This window comes from Solea senegalensis, linkage group LG13 (assembly GCF_019176455.1).
Source record: "Solea senegalensis isolate Sse05_10M linkage group LG13, IFAPA_SoseM_1, whole genome shotgun sequence".
NCBI classification, from domain to species: domain Eukaryota; kingdom Metazoa; phylum Chordata; class Actinopteri; order Pleuronectiformes; family Soleidae; genus Solea; species Solea senegalensis.
The window spans coordinates 19,233,113-19,253,409 of NC_058033.1; the positions used below are offsets into that span (position 1 = coordinate 19,233,113).

General features: G+C 40.0%; 1 protein-coding gene across 3 annotated transcripts in view; it reads right to left on the reverse strand.

The window, feature by feature from the left end:
* The window catches only part of LOC122779367 (glucocorticoid receptor-like), a 56,573-nt gene that overhangs the window by 14,769 nt on the left and 21,507 nt on the right, over positions 1 to 20,297 (reverse strand). For 2 of the 3 annotated variants that reach the window (XM_044041621.1, XM_044041619.1), the window contains exons 3-4: positions 5,010 to 5,179; positions 2,419 to 2,445 (exon numbers count right to left, since the gene is read on the reverse strand). In XM_044041621.1, the coding sequence (XP_043897556.1) occupies positions 2,419 to 2,445; positions 5,010 to 5,179 (197 nt within the window). The remainder of the gene's footprint in view (positions 1 to 2,418; positions 2,446 to 5,009; positions 5,180 to 20,297) is intronic. The other variant, XM_044041620.1, reaches the window with a different exon arrangement.

Sequence of the window (20,297 nt, forward strand, 5' to 3'; positions counted from 1 at the left end):
ACAGATTATTACATTCTAATTGCCAACAAAGGATGATGGTAAAACCTGGGGGCAAATCAGGGTTGAACAGATTTTATTAAACTGTCTGTAAAACTACATTCTAATATTCAGCATTATATTCCAGTGTCTGTACACGTCAGATGCTACAGTTGTATCACCTTGACTGCAAAATGACAGCGCTGTTTTCAGGGGAATTTTAATCCCAATCCCTGAATATATCCTGGCCGGGATGATCTAAAATGACCACAGTGAAGTGGGTTAAAAGAGTCAAAACAAAATGTTTATATTTATGTTGGTATATGACTCAGTTTCTTTAAATCACCCCAAATTCCTACAATTCCTGTGGAACCCAATTCATTACTTTATTTTTCTCTAACATTTCATTGATGTGAATTTACGGTAACTCATTACGTGTCTCACAACAGAACGACTATAACTACAAAAAAAATGATTTGTAACACGTTATATTACTTTCAATAATAATGATAACTCCACATATTTTCGTTTTAAGGATGAAAGGGTGAAAGAAAAACTAATTGTAAATGCATTGTATTTTTATGAAGTAGTGTATCTGAAGTATGTATCAATATATACAAATTTAACTGAGCCTGAAGGAAATGTCCTTAAGGCTCTGTTAAATTTATATTTAATGGTATATATATTATGAATAAATATTAATCAAGCACTTCTTTGGTCTGTAAAATGTTGAAAAATATTCAGTTTGATTTTTTTTGTAATGGAATAACAATGGATTCATCAAATCATATTATATTATATGTCAAAATTACAGAGAGTTACAACATTAAAAACCTCAATAATAATATTGTGTCATTTGAACATTAATCTGCAGGGCGAGTGGTGTTAGCAACAAGATATAGCAGCCTCGGGGCTGCCAGTTGCATCCATCACTGCTATCACAGGAAGACATTGCAAACAACAGCGTAAAAAGCCATCTGTGTTGTCAAAAGTGCCAGCTGATTCACACTGATATCCTCTCTCGCTCCCTTATCCTGTTAAGAAGAAGAAGGACTTGGCAAACACCCGTCAGCACTGGTTGGTGAAGCGTCTGGCCGCGTTTGGAGCTTAAAACTCCGACCACGCCGGGCTGCAACAATGTCCAGGTTAACACACCTGATCATACGACTTGCTTATTGGTTATTGATCAACTTGAAGCAACATGTGATGCTGAAATTCTCATTCGTATGAAGTCATTTGGTCCCTAATCAGTGCAGTGAATTGAAATAAAAACACTTACCGTGCAGTCGAGGTTCCTAAATTGAGTTGTGGAAAACAACGCGGAAGGTTTTTATGATTTTACATACCAGTCTTGTAGCAGTCAATCTCATGTTAGCTGTTTAGTGTCTTTAATCGAGAAATTACATTTTTTTTAACAACGATTATTTTCATAATTGGTTTATCTGTTGATTACTTTCTCAGAAAAGGCAGAAAAGCGTTGATCCGTGTGGAAATGATGAAGTTCTTGATTGTCTCGTTTTGTCCACAAACCAAAAAATGGTTCCGTTTTTAAGGATTTCTTTGTTACGTTGAGCAAAGGAACCAGAAAATATTCACATTTAAGAAGCTGAAACAATCCAAAATCTTGTTTTAATCATGGAAAAAAGCTTCAAACCAATCGTTCAATTATCAAAAAATAGTTGATGATTCATTTAGTAATCGATTATTAATCGAGTAAATGTTTCAGCTCTAAATGATTCACTTTGAATGATTTCTTTGTTACAAACCACAAAATATTCACATTTAGTAATCGATTAATCGAGTAATCATTTCAGCCCTAGCTTCATCTATAGACTTGGTAAATTATGAAAATCAATGGCACTAGGTATAGAAATAATGATATCTTGATCTTATCTTCTGGGGTGGAGGGTTACAGAACACTCAGAATGCTGAGTTAATGGACTTTAAGGAAAAGCCTTAACTTAGCGTGTCTGTCACTGCTTGAACAGAAAACCAGGGCATGGCCTAAATCCAACTCATCAGCAGACGGCGTGAAACACAAGAGTTAATGAGTTAACACACGGACAACACAGAGAGGGTCAAAAAACGTTTCTCAGGATTCTCAGGAGGTTAATGTGGGTCAAGTGCAGAGAAATTGGGGGAAAATGATTAAGTGACAGGGTTGTGATTGCAATTATTGCCGCCAACACCAAGCAGAAACCCAAGATCACTCGCAGGCAATTGACGTCAACGTTGAATTTCCAAATCAGAACATTTGCATGCATTGACAGACAGCCGGCAGAAGAGACGTGTATAGAGCACACATGTATGCGGACAGATTGGTTATACATGTATTTCAAATCAGGTATCAGATCATTCTAATAATGAAAATAATAATACTAACCATCATCTTAATCACTCGTGTAATTATTAGTAATTATTATTGAAAGTAAAGTCATTTACCATCCGTGTTTTGTCGTGCTCTCCATCCTTCATCATGGAGAAAACAACCAGAGAATGGCGAGAGGTGGGGGGGGGGGAGAAAAACAAGAATAACAGATCTCAGTGCAACTACAGCTCGGTTCAAAAGAAAACGTACACTTCCACTTGAGTGCTAGGAGATTATGCCAGCACCACAACATAAAAAAATGTGTGTCAGAAAACAGTAAAGCATTCAGTCAATTCCAAAAATTATATCATATCAAGAGTCTGTATTCAGGTTTTTAACGTTTCGTCATTGTCATTGTTTTCACTCATGTTTCACACCAACAACTTCGTTTCTGAATAAAGATTTTCTCAACTGTATTATGACCATTATTACTAGTATTATTACACGCCTAATGTTAGTTATAGACAGAGTTAGAAACAGCAGGAAAAAAGGAGTAAATGAAAGGAGAAGTGTGTTGGTCTTTTAATTGGGACATCATTAAAAAGGTTAATATTCTGCCATTTCTGTGCATTTAGTATTCGTGCTGGGTCAAGAACACATAGGCCGTTAGTTTAATGACAGATGTCTTGACACACGTGAATTTCTCAACCTGAGACATGAATCAAACGCTATAGGCGTCGACTGATGAATGCGTTAAATGCAAGAGTGTCACTATAATGAGCTTTTTCCCCCTTCGGCAATAGCGTCCATCCACTTGAATGAATTGCATTTCTGAGCTCGCTTGTTTCTGCTTTGATGTCGGACGAGTGGGAAAGACGTGAGAAAGAGGAGGTGTGCGGACATGAAAGGTCAGGGCTGTGATTCAATCCCACCTAAATGCTACACGACTGTGCATGGCGCGCGTGTCTAACTGAAGCTCAACAAATAACCCCACTGTTCCACTCCTTGGATTAGGAGACTTGATTTCATTCTCTGATGCATATAAAAAGAGATGAAGACACGCACAAATCTTCAAGGGCTGAGCTTCCATAATTCAAATTAATACATAAAATGTGACTAAGGGCGCAAGTATACAGTAAGTTAGTTAGTCGAAATTGTGGGATAAAAAGTCGAAAAAACTAAGTGATGTTAGCCGATGCTGAGGCGCATGCACACTTCTTATCTCATAATTTGGACTTTTCATCTCATAATTTCCACTTTTTAATCCCATAATTTCAATTTACTTTGAGGATAATAATAATAATAATAATAATAATAATAATAATAATATATATATAATATATAATAATAATAATAATAATAATAATAATAATAAGGATGTTTGACCTCTTTTTTCTCCTGGTGGAAATGGGCTTCCATAGAAAGCACACACTAGTTGAAATGACTTTCATATCTGAAAGGTTAATTGTGGATAATCAGACTTTGCTGACTGCGTCTCTGCAGGCATGGATGTGTTTCACAACAGAGGCTCTGTAAACCTGCACGACTCGCGTCTGTGTTTACACTGAAAACTTCCTGCAGCTCGTCTCTGTGCTTTAGGTCACAGCGGCTGTAAATGTTGTTTTGTGTTTTTCGGTTTCCCTGCGTTGTAACTGCTACGTGCGCTCGCTTGCTTCATTCAGCTGAAAGGTCTTCTGACTGCCGCTGCGTTCTCCCGAGTCTAATGCGTGACGACTTTGAAAGGTTTTCCAAAAAAACAACCAAGTAAATCCGGACTATACGAGTAAAAAAAGACTTTACCTTCCAGGTCCAAGCTCAAACACTTTCATTATAGTCCAACACCATCAATAAACTCCTCTGCATGTGTGAGTTACCTGATCCTGGCACAGTGCAATTGCAGTTTCAAATATCAAATCCTCAGAGTTATTTTTAGAAAATAATGCTTTTTTTCCATGATCACAGACCTGGATGACCAATGGGGTCTGCACAGGCCAGACATCTGGCCCTTGTGTGCCAGATCTGGCCCCCAGCAGCTACTTGAGGACCTATGTTCATCATAGTCATGGACTTGCAAATCTGTGCATGACCTGGTTTAATTAAAGCCTCTGTGCATCTATATAAGCCAACTGCATAGGTGTTTCTATATTAGTTTATTTATTTTGTTATTTAGTGTTGGTTTGGCTGAACTGACTTTGACTGACAGCTCTTGCCTATTTGGGCGGGATGACTTGAGTTTTATTGATGTAGACCGATAAAGATTTACCGCGCCAATAATTGCCATTGTTTAATAATCGGCATTGACCAATTATTACAAATACACATTTTTGTTCCCAGATACTTGTTAAATTTCACTATAACTTTAGTTTTTTTATTGACCTGTTTCATGTAACTTAGGACAGACCATTAAAGTTGATTGATCAATCATTTTTTCTGTTTCATTTCTTATCATTTAACAGTTATATTTTATCAGATAAAGAAAGGAAAATTGGCAGCCTTGAATTTCTAAAAATCAGTATCGGCCATTAAAACAAAATCCTATCAGTCAACCTCTAGTTTTATTATATCCTATAATTCTTTACATCATAAAAGCACCACAGTTCCGCCCATTCTGAGCACAACCACATCTAATCACCCTGTGTCATTAAAGTGTGAATATGCGTGAAACTGTCTCTATAGAAATGTCAATCAAGCCAACAAGTGAGTGACTGAGGGAAGTGAAACCAACCTTCAACGGCCCTCTTGAAGAACACCTTGCAGCTGCCACACGTCACGACCCCGTAGTGGCATCCAGAGGCGTCGTCTGAACACACCAAGCAGATCTTTTGGGTCTGCCCACTGGGCTTGGTCGGGCCAGGCACTGAGGAACCGCTGTTTTCTCCCGCTCTGGGCGATGAGCTGGAATATGCAGACACAGAGATAATAGATTTGTGACAAATAAATGATGTTGTACAGATGTAAGGAGCACATGAAAACAAAATTTGGACGCATGTGCCTGTGTGAATGAAAAATATCTTAACCTAGAAATGACAAATAATGGTAATACCACTTTCTATCATTGCTACCATCTAACATTGCTTACTTTTTATATATCGCAAGTTCAGTCCAGGATAATGTGCTGTTCTGGGCCAAAGGACTGATAGAATCTTTCCACTTTTTATGGAGCGTCTTATGGCGCCAAATCAAACACAAACTAATTATGATGACACCACCACTGTGCTATAAAGTAGTTTTGCACATTTAATGAAGACAGTGGTTAGTAATTCCAAGGAAACACACTTATTAAGTTACAGAAGCTGGTCGAGGCGTCGAGACTAGCCTGGACATGACTCCAGCTCTCTAGAAGTGAATCATTAGCACTGTTAACAGCTCGTCTGTGCAGTGACTAAGCTCCAAAGTTGGCTGCGGCGTGTGAGCGTGTTGGTCATTCAAGTGAAACTAAACATTTTCCCCCCATTCACAGCAGCGCACCTGACATTTTACTGGTCTGCTTTGATGTTTTCTTTCCCAAATTCAGTGAAGACCGACTCCCTGTTCTGCTTCTGTTTAGTGTTTTTGAAAAATTGTGCTTAGTTTCCCCTGAGCAGTGTTTGGAATAACGCCATTTAAAAGAACGTTAGGTAACGGCGTTATTTTTTCAGTAACGGGGTAATCTAACTAATTACTTTTACCGTCATTACAGCGCCGTTAACGTTACTGGACGTAAAATGCGGTGCGTTACTATGCATTGATTGAATAAACTGTTAATGAAGCATCTCACAATGGCACACACATCTACAAAGTTAGTTGCCAAAAACACCGATTATTGAGAGTTTGATTTATTTAATTAAGAATAAGATTACAGAGCTAAACACACTTTTTTGTTGTTTAAAAGTTTACTCTCAGGTTGAGAGAGTTTGATTTAATTTGCTAGAGTTAAATGCACTTTATATGGTGTAACTGTTTACTTTTCTTACAAATATAATACTTGAAGTGCAGGATAAACATCTTGCCGTCTGTCGACGTGCAATAAATATAGAAAGTTATGTACAAACATCTGTTCTACTCATTTCAACTGACTTGTGAAAACTACACAAAAAATCAAAATTCTTTGACATATAGCAACTTTTTTTTAACAGTAACGCAAATAGTTACTTTCCCTGGTAACAAGTTACTTTTATTATAGAGTAATTCAGCTACTAACTCAGTTACTTTTTGGAACAAGTAGTGAGTAACTATAACTAATTACTTTTTTAAAGTAACGTTCCCAACACTGCCCCTGAGTCTAGAAATATCTTCATTCTTTTCTTTGTTACGTGCCCACCTGTGACACTTGGTCCGAGGCTTGAAACTGCAGCGCTAATTCCACTCGTAGGGGGGGGGCGGAACCTCGTTCTCAGAATGTAAACAGTGTCCGCCATCTTTGCTAACAGTTATGCTAACAGGACCAATTAACAAAGAAGTAACAAAGAAGGAAGATATTTTTCAACCCAGAGGAAACTGAGGTTGGGAAGCAGACTTTTTTTAAAAATACTACCCCTATTCTAGTAATACAAAGCTAAATTATTATCACAACATAAGTCGTCATCTTTAAAACCTCATAACCTGTACTTGTCCTCAAGCAAAGTCACAGCTTGTAGTATGAGAACTATTGCAAGTTTTCCTGTCACAAAAATGTTGCAGTGCATGTATGACCTGTCACAAGCACTGAAAACCTCACCCTTAACCAAAGTTGAAACACTGGAAAAAGTAAAAAATCTCTGAAATCTGCCCTGAGCCGACAGGTACATGATCAACCTGGTACGTTGTTTTATTTTTTGTGTAGAAACCAAAGACAAGCACCACCAGTGAAACCACTCATACCAGTGTCTGCATTTAAAGTCTATTACATTGTAACATATTAGGTTACCAAGCAGATTAAATCCCACTTAAGCCTCATGAGAAGTGCGCACACACACACACACACACACAACGACCTGTCATTATCCCAAGACCGTCTATTATTAGTCGTAAAGTAACTGTGTCACCTTAACTGCTGAGTGAAGCTTAACTAGGCACCGACAACCAATTTGTCATGTGTAAGCTGTCAACAGACAGAGAGAGAATCTGAGAGAATGTGGGTTACGGGGGTGTGTGACTTCAGACTGGTGTAAAAACGTGTGTGACAGGTGTTTGGATGGTTGGACTTGGCTGGAATTATGTCACATACCTGGCATGCTGATATACAGTATGTCAAAGCGCTGCTACAGTATTCAACGCATTAGTGTTGATTCAACCTATTTCCTTTTCCACGACTTACAAACAAATTGTGTTAGAGTCTGTCACACAGAGTAGGAGTCAGTCGCCCCGCCCCCTCCCTCCCATTTGTATCCTCAAACAAGCATGACCTAAGTGTCTGGTGCTGGTGGTCATTGGAAAGACAACACTTATGTAAACTGGACGGAAACCAAGGGGAGCAGAGGTGACAAGACCTGGAAAGACAACAACAGAGGAAGTTGGGATAGAGAAAAATAAACAGAATTGACAAAAAGTCGATATCAAAGTCACTTCCTTCAAAGAAATTGTGTTTCTGAAAAGAATTTGGTCAAATTAAACAAACAAAGCAGCATCATAATGGTTTTAAGTTTATTCTTCATTTCATTAAGTGAGGGGAAAAAAACTGGGTGAAGATGATTCCCAGCAAATGACTGCAGGTTTGGCTGTAGGTGAAACAGAATACACAAAAACAATGTTGTGCAGAGGGGATGAACACAGTGAAGGGTCTGGAAAGACGTTTCCTGTTGTAGTCAAAAACCAAGTTAGAAGACAAGCTGATGAAATCCAAATATGAATGTGGTCAAAAGCACAGCAGGGCAAAAGGTTTATTTAGACCTTATCCACAAGTCAGACTCAGACCTAGACCGTTTCATGATTGCACCTAAATTACCACGTACATATACATATATGTCTAAATTTAACCTCATTTTCAGACAAACATGCGGAACATGGCTGCAGCTCCATATGCCATTTAAACAAAGTGGGACCTTTCCAGGAAAATGACAAGAAATGAAAGTAGCAAAGACACCAGTGTCAAATCTATAGTCATTTCAATAGTAAATACAGGACTTAACACAGCGATTAGATTAATTATAATTACATTACAGTGATGTAAACTAATCCGAACAGCAAACAATGTTTTGTACACACAACAGTTAAGACTTACTCTGCATCAGTGGCACATTTTGCGTGATTATTTCTAATATGCAGCGATATTCACGTTGGACTGTCCGTACGGTAATAATAGGGTGTTTATAGAAGCTAGAACCTTCTTTAACCTCTGTAGTTAGGAGAGTGTGGTGTCGGGTGATGTGCTCCTCTCTCTGGCACGCCCGTTACTTGTCAACTTAAAGCAGCTGTTGCAGCCAACGCTAATTATTGGGGCAGTGACGTCTCTCTCAAGACTCCTCGTGTGCAGAAAGAAAAGACAATGAAGCTTGAGATCACAAGAGTGTTGCAGGTTTAGGTATTTACTCTGGACATTTTTGTTAGAGAGCCCAAAATATCATGTGATATATGACTAAGAGCCTGGTTTAGTGTGAATAAATCGAGTCCGTTTGTGTCGGTGTGAACGTGGCTTGAAAGTGAACTCTGGAGCAGTTCATTACTGATGTGAACTCTACCTGCACTTTTCACTTGAAGCAAAGTATTAACGGCTATAGCCTCTGCGTTCTCGTCCACATCTGCAAGTGAGGAGAAGAGAAAACCCGAACGTTTGTCCTCCGCAGACTAACTAGCACAGTCGGCCGAGCATTGTGGCCCCAAAGCGCTCCCACAAAACCACCGACTCGCTGCTGTTTCTCACTTGTGGGCAGTACCGGACCCTCCAACCAGCGGGTTGGCTCCTCATGGACCTGAAGGATGGACACCGCTTCATGGCATTTGTCCTCCTGGTTCTCTACGCTCCTCATTGGGGAATGTGGATGACAAACCATGAGGCTGTAGAGACTCCACCTTATCCGTACCCGTCCACCAGCTGGCCTATAGGGAACTGTTTACCACCAGAGCAGCAGGGCACATAGTCTACATATGTGACCAATAGCTGAGCGGTATTTATGATCATATGACTTCTTGTGATATGGTTCACAATTTATAATATAATTATAATAATTAAAACAATGAAATGGATTATTGGGTGCGAACACACCCTAAAAGTGCGTATAATGTGAATTAAACATGAGGTGGTATTTTAATTCATACACAAATCTGTGGACGTTCTAACTCAAGGAGCTTGTGAGACAGAGGTGAAGAGACGTGAGAGGGTGTGGGGGTGGCCGGGTGGTGATGATTCCATACATCACCCATTCACCCACTCCTGCTCTGACTCACATGCTCCTCCTACAGGCTCTGAGCTATGCAGTGCAGTTTCAAGCCTCTTTAGGAGTGCCTTCATTACTGGACTACAGCACAGTAAACAAGTGCACTCATTCAAATGGTTACTCTTCTTTGCTGCTCAGTCGCTGCCCACATTTCCTTTCATGCGTGTTGGAGCACATTTTAAAAAAAGAGGCAGATGTATCAGAGACGCCGCTGCAGTCACTTCCTTCACCATTTTACTTCTGCTTACAAACATGTTGTTTTTTCTGTGCTGCACACGGTAACAATATGAATTGAGGCGACAAAGAGGTTGTTCCGAGACGTTCAACGGCCTTGGCATCAAGAATTGAAGAAGAAAAAATATAGAAATGAAATGAAATCCTGCTGCAAAAGGCCACATGTGCCTGCAGACCTTGGTTGAGAATGCACACCTCCTCTATTCTCTCCTCCGTCACCAAGCAAATAGTAATTATCTTTCGTGGGCAACTGATAAATAATGCCAAATCATCCTACATTACTGTCAGAACAGGCGCCGAAAAATAAACTGTCTGCACTGGGCTGACCCACTTTGTCACTGGGGAACTCACTGTGCGCTGCAGCGACAACAGTGGGAGCCGATGCACGCTCTATTTTTCTCTTTAAGATCAAAGCTAAAAGGTATGTGAACCGTCAAAGTACTTAAGCATGGGAAAATTCTGTAAGTCGGCATTTGTGTCATTCCATGCCTACTTCATAACATGTGACACATTACTACTGTGTAAAAAAAAAAGACTATAATCACTTTGGTAAAAATAAATGTACATTTTTCTTATGAGGGAAAAATGTCAGTTCTGACAGTTCTGGCAAGAGCTGGATAGTAATTAAAATATACTCTGCCTGATGTGACCTTAAGGCTCTTAGTCAGAGCATTTACTGCACATACTTCATGTCTTTCTGTCACTATAATACATTTATACACTTTGCAGGCCCTAAACAAGTCCCTTGTCGTTAAATCGCACTTAGCAATATTCCTGATTTTGATACAGCAACTCCTTACCAGCTGAGCTAATGGGGATGATATGTGACTGGAGCCTATTTTCTGTCGCAGTCCGTCCTGAGCCATAAATAATACATTTTAGAGCCGAAGCTGCGAGGGCTGTGATTGGCCCGTGGGCCGGACTGTGGACATGCCTGCTGTAACGGCATACACACATGCACATCTGAGAAACACAACAACACGTTAACAAGGACTGAATAAAGATCAACACCCTGAAATATCTATTATATTTATTATCATGATAAAGATCTGAACTAGGGCCGAAACAATTGCTCAAATAATCAATAGTTGAATCGTCAACTATTTTGATCATAAATTTTCAGTTTGAGGGTTTTTTCATTATTAAAACAAGATTTCTGATCATTTTAGCTTCTTTAAATGTGAATATTTCTCCTGGTTTCTTTGCTCCAGATAACAAATAAATCATTAAAACTGAATCATTACTCTTTATGAATAAAATTCTTAGGCACAGCTCTAATCTGAACCAAATGTGTTTGTTTATAATAATTCCTGTTTCCACTGCCCTAGTTGGATCTATTCTATATCACAGTCTGTGTGTTATCCCTTGGGTCATGCCCCAACCTTTCCACAAAATATCAATGAAATGAGTTCAGTTCTTTTTGAGCAGTCCTATTAAAAGACAGACAGACAGACAAACAAATAAATAAACAACGGGTTCATCGTTTGTTTCTGGTTACCCCGAGGAGGGGAGACCCACAAGAATGTCACAAGTGTGAACATGATAAAATCACATGTGAAATAGACAGAACAATGTGCCGGCACATGTAAGCGCGGTGAGGGAACATTTTTCAAAGAGCATGTGAGCGCACACACGGGAAGCACCACCACAGTGCAGATGTTGTCATGTGACTCGGGGGATTCTACACATGTGAAACCCGCAGTATGTGTTGTTTTCAATGTGTTGAGGCAAAACACTGAAGACGGTCTGAGTGGACTGAAATTACAATAGAGATGTTACCGTATATTCAAAGCATACTGGATATACAGCAGGTGGAGTGGTACACTATACAGTCTATTTTCATGTACAAAACAACCCCATACAGATTTATTTTTCATGTCTGACCACAAAAGAATCACAGCTATGAGTATATACCAGTACCAATGTCAGACAGATGCAGCCTTTTTCTGCTTTTATTTTGAAATTTAAATGATCACTGCATCTCTGACTCACATTCTGCCCAAGTTTCTTTATAGCCTGGGCTTAATGAACCAAGCATTTACATCATATTCACAGTCCATGTTGGATGTTTCTTTTATAGACATCCAATCCGGTGATAGCGATCTGTATCGGACCAATGCTGACAACTAAGACTGTTTTACATCCGCTAGACTCGGTACGATTGGGGGGGTTTCGACATTCAGCTGGTCCGAGTTTGCTTTCACACTTTCGCACTTTAGCGAAACAAATCCAACCTTTTGAATAACGTATTCCCCTCCTCGCCTGAGGTGGCGCTGCATCAAGAGTTATCAGAGGAGAAGACGAGACAAACACTGAACAACAAAGAAAACTCATCTGTTAATGCAGGGCAACTTCTTTTCACCACATAACAACAAGCTCAGCCCGGCTATCGTTCTACACGCGTGTACCCACAATGCCCCTGCGTTGTAGTCCGCTTCCTTCACTTTCCGAGCAAATGAACTCGGGTTCAATCATGACGCGCTGGTGTGAATGCAGATCTATAGGAAGACTTGAGCTCAGACAGGGAGGACAGCGGCCGCGGCTTGTGGAAAGAACTCTAAGTCTGATATGTAAAAACAGCAGGGACGGCCTGAATAAAATATGACACACGCACACCGGTCAGTCAACATCTGCAGCTTTGCAACAGCCACAGATAATAATACCTCATCAATAAACACGAACACTGAGCTCACAGCTCGCAAACCTCGCTCCCTGCTTCCCCCTATCTTTGTTACAGGAGGCGGCAAACGTCAAACCACCGTCCTGACTCATGACAGCCAACAGTTTTGAGTCATGAGTTAATTTGTAACTTCAAATAAAAGATTTGTGTGTGTTGTACTAATGCAATTTTCACCAGGTGGATATTTAACACATCGTGTAGCCCCATTTAGTGGGGAGCAAATGAAGAAATATCTTAGATTATCAAAACTGGATCAGGAAAAGATAAGTTAATACAAATTAAAATGACCACCCAGGGTTTGTAATCCTTCGTTATCCAACATTTTTCCAGACACATACAGCGTGCCCATGTTGCCTTAAAAGAAATGCAATGTTCAAGATGATTCCACTGTGACCTTGAATTGTTTTGCACAATGCAGACATGAATTGCATGTTTTTCACTAACCCACAATGAGCATTTTATATTTATATCAGGAGCCGGGTCAGCTCGACTCAACCCACCATTTTACAATGGACAAAGTAAACATCTTTTGAGTTTCGATGACAAATGTTCTCCAACACAATTTATGGCTGTCATGAGGGACTTTTAACTTTCGAAATTGAACCCTAGAGTATGAGTGAATGAATGTTGAAGACAGATTTGAAAGGATGAGAAATTGTATTCACAAAAATAAGATGGAAGGACGTACACACAATATGTGAGTTTCAAATCAGTCGATATAGATAATTATTGCAAAGAAATGTCAGACAGTTTAAGACTTTTTACATTTTTTAAACTGTTCAATAGCCAGAAAACAACAAACACTTGTTAAACACAGAAATGAATCCCAGATCTTGATTTATATTTAATCAAAGTATAATTAACATCAAAGTATACCGCTATATATCTGCTGTTTTTGAATAATTGCCTTGCCCTATCAAAGAGACACCACACTCCGCCTAAAAAAATAAACAAGTAAATTAAGAAAATTGTTTAATTCATTTGAGAAAAAAAACATGCTATACTGCAAATACTGACAACACAACTGAATGGAAATGACAAAAATGTGCTGCAAACATGTCGCAGATATTCATTGGTTTCTTCCATTAGGGCGTTAAGTAACAGCATGTTCTCTATAAATGATGTGATTTATTTAACACTGTACCGCCCATTATCTCGTTGTGCCTTTTGAAATCATCATTGTGTAATTTTACTGTACTTTTCCTTTCCTGCTCTCACTTCCTCTTTCCGTCACGTTTGTTTCTCTCTTTCTCTCTCTCTCTCTCTCTCTCAGTCATTCCCGCTCTTCCTCCTTCCTCTTCACTCCACCTCATCTGCCTGTTATATAATATGTGTATTATTGCTGCTACCACCCACCCACCCACCCACACCCTCCAAACCCCCCTCCCCCCTCCCCCTCGCTCAGCCTCTCAGCCAATCGAGAGTCACTACAGGCAGGGAGTATGGAGGAGGTCAGGCGAGTCATGGGATTATCCAGCTCACCTACCCGGAGACAAGCGTACACATCATACAGTATGTGTATGTGTGTTTTCTGGACACACTTGCATGTGTGTGTGTGTGTGTTGATTTGCTCTCTAAATGACTGAGTGGAGCCTTTGGTTGCTAGAGAGGAGCCCAGCTATAAAGCTACCCTTGTTTCAGAAATCATCATGTGATTGTGTGATGGCTCCCTCTTTTCTTCTCTCTCTCTCTCTCTCCCTCGCTAAAAAACTCCCACCCCCTTCACATCTGAGTCTCCGCGTCTCCTACACACTGCTGTCACTTCAATCATTTCATCGCATTAGTCTTTTTGTTAACGCAGTATAACGTAACGCCAAAATTGGTACAGTGTGAGGCAGAACTCGGCGGCGAGAATAATAATAATAAGAAGAAAAAAAAGCGTGTGACACAAAATCCCTGCGGCCAATTAAATTACGACTGCTGCTCGTCAGCAGTGATATTCCAAAAGCTGTTAATGAGGATGTTATGGATGAGTCAATACGTTGTTCGTAGCGTTCAAAGAGTCATCGACTTGTGTCTTTTGCGTCTTTGGCCTTGGACTTCTTAAGGCTCAAGTCAGGTTTAAAGAAGAAGACAAAAAACATGACACAGACAGGAGCACCAGATCAGAATATATTCTCAAGGTAAACCCAACAGTTCCTTTCTAATCCATCCTCAATCGCCACCAAGGACCTTTTTTTTTTTGAGAACAGGCAAAGGACTAAGTGAGAGAGAGAGAGTTGAGTCAGAGCGTAGGAGAAGTGAAACCTGATAGATAAAAACAAGTTTATAATTCAGACAAGCACTTTGACTTCCTCTCACGCACATAGTGACAGTTGATGTTTTTATGCTGCTTTTCCCATCACATTTTCGGCTGCGGCTCTGTCCCCTCTCTCCCTCTGTTTCCCTTATCTTAAATACACCAACACAGCTGCTCATAAAGAATCATTAGCAAAGCAGCCAGGATGACATCTCATTAACAGTCATTTCCACAGCGACTGTGAACCAAGGGGACTTTTAATCAAGATTCTGAAATAAATCCATCAGTCATTGCCTTTTTTCCCCCCCTAAACACAACTGTACTTTATAGCACAGTGCGCGCGTGTGTGTGTGTGTGTGTGAGACATAAAAAAGTAGGTACAGCAAATGACGTACGACACGATGCAAATCAGCACAGTGTGCCGGCGAGAGGGGATCAAATCCTGAAAGCAGCCAAGAGTAACCGAAGCGCCCGCTAACCAGCATCACAAAATAATTATCACACGTGACGTCATTTTTGTGGAATGACACCATAGTGATCATGTCAAAAAAGATAATAACAAGCACACACTGCACTGCAACTGAGTATTCAATGTGATGTGGGATATTCTATAATAATGTGATGGACATTAATTTGAATATTTAAGAGACAAGAACTGCCTCTGTTTCTCTCTGAGAAGGTTGAGGCTCGAAGAGGTCACATGTTAAGTCCCCGGAGCATAACTATGCTACTGGAATGTGGAGCTTTACAGAAAAACTGGGCCACATGGTGCAGACCACAGGGAGCACAATGAAGGGGCGACGGCACAGTCACAAAAGTTCTATACTAACGCTATAAGAACATGTTGAACATGACACTTTAGCAGTCTCAAGCTAGTATATCTTTGTGTTTCTTGGACTAAGCTCTCGTGTTGTTTATTGCTCAGAATTACAGCACTGAGCAATAAAAATGATACAAATGGAATCAAAATTTGACTTGATTTGAATGAAATTTAGATTAGAAACTTTATTTGTTTGGTTGTGTGGTCTACTGGAATAACCACACAACCAAGAATTCTAAACGAATAAATAAACACATATCGCGTTAGTATTTCACGTAGCGCAAACACCAAGGCTGACATTAAGCCAGTCTTCACTATTCTCATCACAGCTCAAAAACATCAGTACGCAGAAATACACAGAGGCCTTTGTAATATTGCAGGAACGATAAAGACAATAAATACACGTTCAAAAGGGAAAACATCTCAGGAAGGGTGGATGAGGGAAGTCTGACCCTCCAGGAAAACTAGAGAGGGATTAAAACCTGCCATTATCTTTCAAGTTATTTAAAGAGCTGGTTACTTGTGGAATGTAGGATTGTTTTGTCCTGTTTCTTGAAATTGGCTGAGGGTGGCATTTTAAAGGCAACGTGAAAAGTGGATGCTTTGAATCTGCTCAAAATTTCCTCCACCTTGCTCAAGGATCTTAATCTGCAAACATGTTCAAGGCCGTAATGCCGAGCAGTAAGTACCGTGCCGCTGCCATCAAATCACACCAATTTGACCAAAGTAAAGCCGTTGTTGTTGTAATTTTTTTCTGAATGACTTCAGTGCACTTGTCTCATTTCAGTCTGTTATCTAAACTCACTTAGTGACAGACTGTAAGGGCCGTCCTCTGACATGATATTTTTCACTCTCCTATAATCAATACACATGTCTTTTGTCTTAGACTTTTCACACCGTCTTAAAAACACAAAACTGGGCCATGTTCCTGATTATCACCCTTGATGTATCGCCAGCAAACTTGCCTGCGAGGGCGAGAGCTGGCCTCCATCCAATGTGAACTCCTCAATCAGTCCTCTGAATCCTGGTGTTGAAAGCGGACAAGAAGTATGTGTTTATGAAGCCTCAATATGTGAGTAAACAAGATGCAAGGGAATTGCAGTCCAGTAACTGAAGCGTGCATGTGACAATGTGTCTTTAAAAGCATTTCCATTGAGGTTAATCACATAGGATGGTGGTGGTTATGCTCGGATGGTGAGGGACTCTTAAGATTAGGGATAAAAGTTTTCCATAAGAGTGGTACAATGTGCTGATCCAGAGAAACAGGGCACAGTTCAGTTGTTCAGGGCAATATTTCAACACAGATTTCATCTGGGCTGGGGCTCTTGCATGCATTTATGCTCCTGAACGAACAGTGCAAGGACCTCTGTCTGTTTTATGGTGATGGAGTGGGATAATATCAGCTCAAACTGTGTGTGTCCAGAGTTAGCTCTACTTTCTCCTTCAAAACGGGAAGATAACACATTTATAACTGATTAAACTTCGGGGGTATAAAGCGCAAGTGACGCAAATGTTCAAGAAACAATAAATTGTATTTATAAGGTGGGGAGAGAAGTGGTTGAACAAACCGGCACAAATCTAAGAGGGTGTGGACTATGGAAGTATTATAAGTACTGGATAGAGCACCTTGACCTTTTGCTTGCAGTTATTTTTTCCCAGTGGCCACTCACGGTACTGCAACAAAAAATACCCATGGGGCCCAAAAAGCAATTTTCCCATAGACCACAATAGTAAAAGAGATGCTTGCAAAACTTGTTCAAACTCAAATTAAACAGCAAAAAAAAAAATTCTATTCATGATTAATATTCAATAAAATGTTTTTGTAAATGATCATAAAAGTACTTTTTGTCATTATTTTCTTGGAAAATAATGTATAAAAACTGAGGCGGATCAACATTTTAAAAAGGCATTAGAAATAAGTAAAATGACAACACACAACACTGTAAAAATGCCATGAATCAAAAGATTTTATATTAAATGCTCTAATTACACTGACAGCAGCTGTTACTGTGTTATTCCCATCATGCCTTTGGCTAATAACGGATGCAGCAAGCAAACGGAGAACGTGGACGGCTCGTTCACATAGCTGAGAGACATGATGGGAGTAACGCTACTGCACATGCTCTATGGGCCACAAACCTGGAAATAAACCCCAAAGTCAGAAACATTTTCGGTGTATGCGCTGGATGAGCAGCTTCATATGCATTAACGGCGACAAAGGGGAGGAGCTATCTATCCAATTCTTATAATACACCCACGGTGGGGACATTTAACAAAACCGGGTGGACAATTCTAATATGGTTGTAATGAAAACCTGTGCGTGTTTGATGCACCGGTTTACCTCAGCACAAGAAAGTGTGTGTGTGTGTGTGTCTTTGTGTTGCAGGGATCCTTCAATTGCGTCCCACAGATTCAATTTGCCACTGACACATTGTGTGTCTTAAATCAGATAGATGACCAGGGCCTGAGGTCACACAGCACCCATTTCCCCTGATGCCCTTATGCAATTAGCCTCCATTTAGCACCTTAATGTTTTGCCCACAAATTACCCACAAGAAGGTCTCCTCTCGCCATATCAGCCACTCTCGCTCTACCTCTGCTCCTCTCAGTCAGGGGACCACATCAAAAGAAAAGACAAACTATTGCTGTCATTATGCAAGCAATAAAATATTGTTATTATTATTATAATCGCATTAAAAAAATGTACCAGTCAGCTTGAATTGTCACTTAAATTTCAATTGCTGTTGAATAACTAGCATGACATGCATAATGTACTAGAATAAAAGTGCTTCTCCGGTTACTGGAGAAACGCTTTTTTTTGCCTCAGCTTTGATCAAAAGAAAAACAGCTATTCTCTGTTTAGGGAAGACAATGAGATCAAGGGTTGGTCAAGTTTTGAATGTCAGGTAACTACAAACAAAACTGCACATGAAGCTTCAGTGTGCACCTACCATCACCTTGATATCTGGCCTAATATACAGCTTATGAAAAGTCTTTGTGTCCCATGAAAATAGATCAAATGTGCGAGTGCCATTAATTCCTATCACTGAATTGCCATTATACTTCATTAACTACCCACTAGCAACTAGTGAAGATAATTGTATTTGAGCTCCACCTCAGTGTACCTGCTTAAATAGATTTTTCCCTGCACTGTATGTCTGATAACATTATGTGCTCACATCCTGGGATTGCAATTGGGGTCACTGTGTGGGCAGGAATATGGCCTACAGCCTTCTGGTGAATATCATTTCCACTGAAACACTGACTTAGCAACTTTGAGGCAATGAGGCAATGCATGCTCTCTAAAGCGTGCGATCAGATATGTTAAGCTGGCTGGTTGTGCCTAAAACTGTTGCAGTGGCTGCAGAGGCTCAGTGGTGTTAGAAATCAGGTCACACATGCAGGCGGGTGCGTGGGCAGACCAGGGCCCTTGCAACTAAGTGGCAAAAAGCAGTGACATCACCCGCAAGGATCTCAACTCCCATTTTGAAGCCTCCAGATTCACAAGTTTGCCATTTTACAAAGAGAAGTTCACAAACACTACCTGCAACAAGGTACTTGTTGAACTCATATATGCAGCGCTTGATCATCTATTTTTACTCTAAGTTGGTACATAATTTAAAAAATTAGAGGTGGGAATCACAGGGAACATCACGATACAATACTCGATAACGTCCACCCTCATTCGAGAGGCGCCGCTGCGAGGAGACACGAGGCAGCAAAACTGTGAGGGACTGTTTACATTAGAACGCCTTAATTTGTTAACATAAAATATCAATATTTGCCCTGACAAATATAGATTTCCTGCATGAAAGGAAGTCAAATAATTATCATTATTATGTATGAGAGCGCCACAAAATCGACGTCATCTAAATCTAGCGATTAAGAACATTCACACACCAATCAAGTGAGAAGTAAGCTCATTTCCCCATAGACCTCCTTTTTCTGCAACCAGTCACTGGTGGCAATTCATTATATTTTTACTGACGCGCAGCCTAATTTTAATCACCATATGCTATGCGGCTAGGTAACTTCCACCCAAGTTTCGCTCACTCATTTCAGAGGCGCCACTGCGAGGAGACATGAAGGAGCCACATTGGGAGGGACTGTTTACATTAGAGCTCCTTCATTTGTTAACATTAAATATCTATATTTGACTTGGTACATCAATACAATATAATATAATATAACCAATCAAGTGCAAAGTAAGCTCCTTTTTCTGCAACCAACAGAGTCACTGGTGGCTATTCATTATGTTTTACTGACTATGCGCCGTCCATGGTTTGACACCATAGTCAGAGACTCTGTAATGAGACCCCAGGCCACTAGCTTGCTGCCAAAAGCTTTCAGAGTGTCAGGTGCCTTTTGTCAGTGAACCCAGAGGCCATTGAAACATCCCTGCAAGAAAAGCTGTCAGACTGGAATAATAAGTAAAATGTCCACAGCAGCAGCAGCAGCAATGGCGGCAGAGTGGTGAAGGCTCGGTCTGAGTAATGAGGGGTTAAATTTGCATACGCCCACAATCTGTCTGCAAAAAATATTAATGAAGTTGAAGATGCCAAAATGAATGGTGCTAGAACAGTGAGAAAGTAAAGCTGGTTTTTACCTATTTTGTTATGCACCTCTATCCAGAGCTATACAAAAAAATAAACGTACTTTAAAGAGGGAGTACATAACCTTTTTAAGTGTTCCAAAAGCTATCGTTTGAT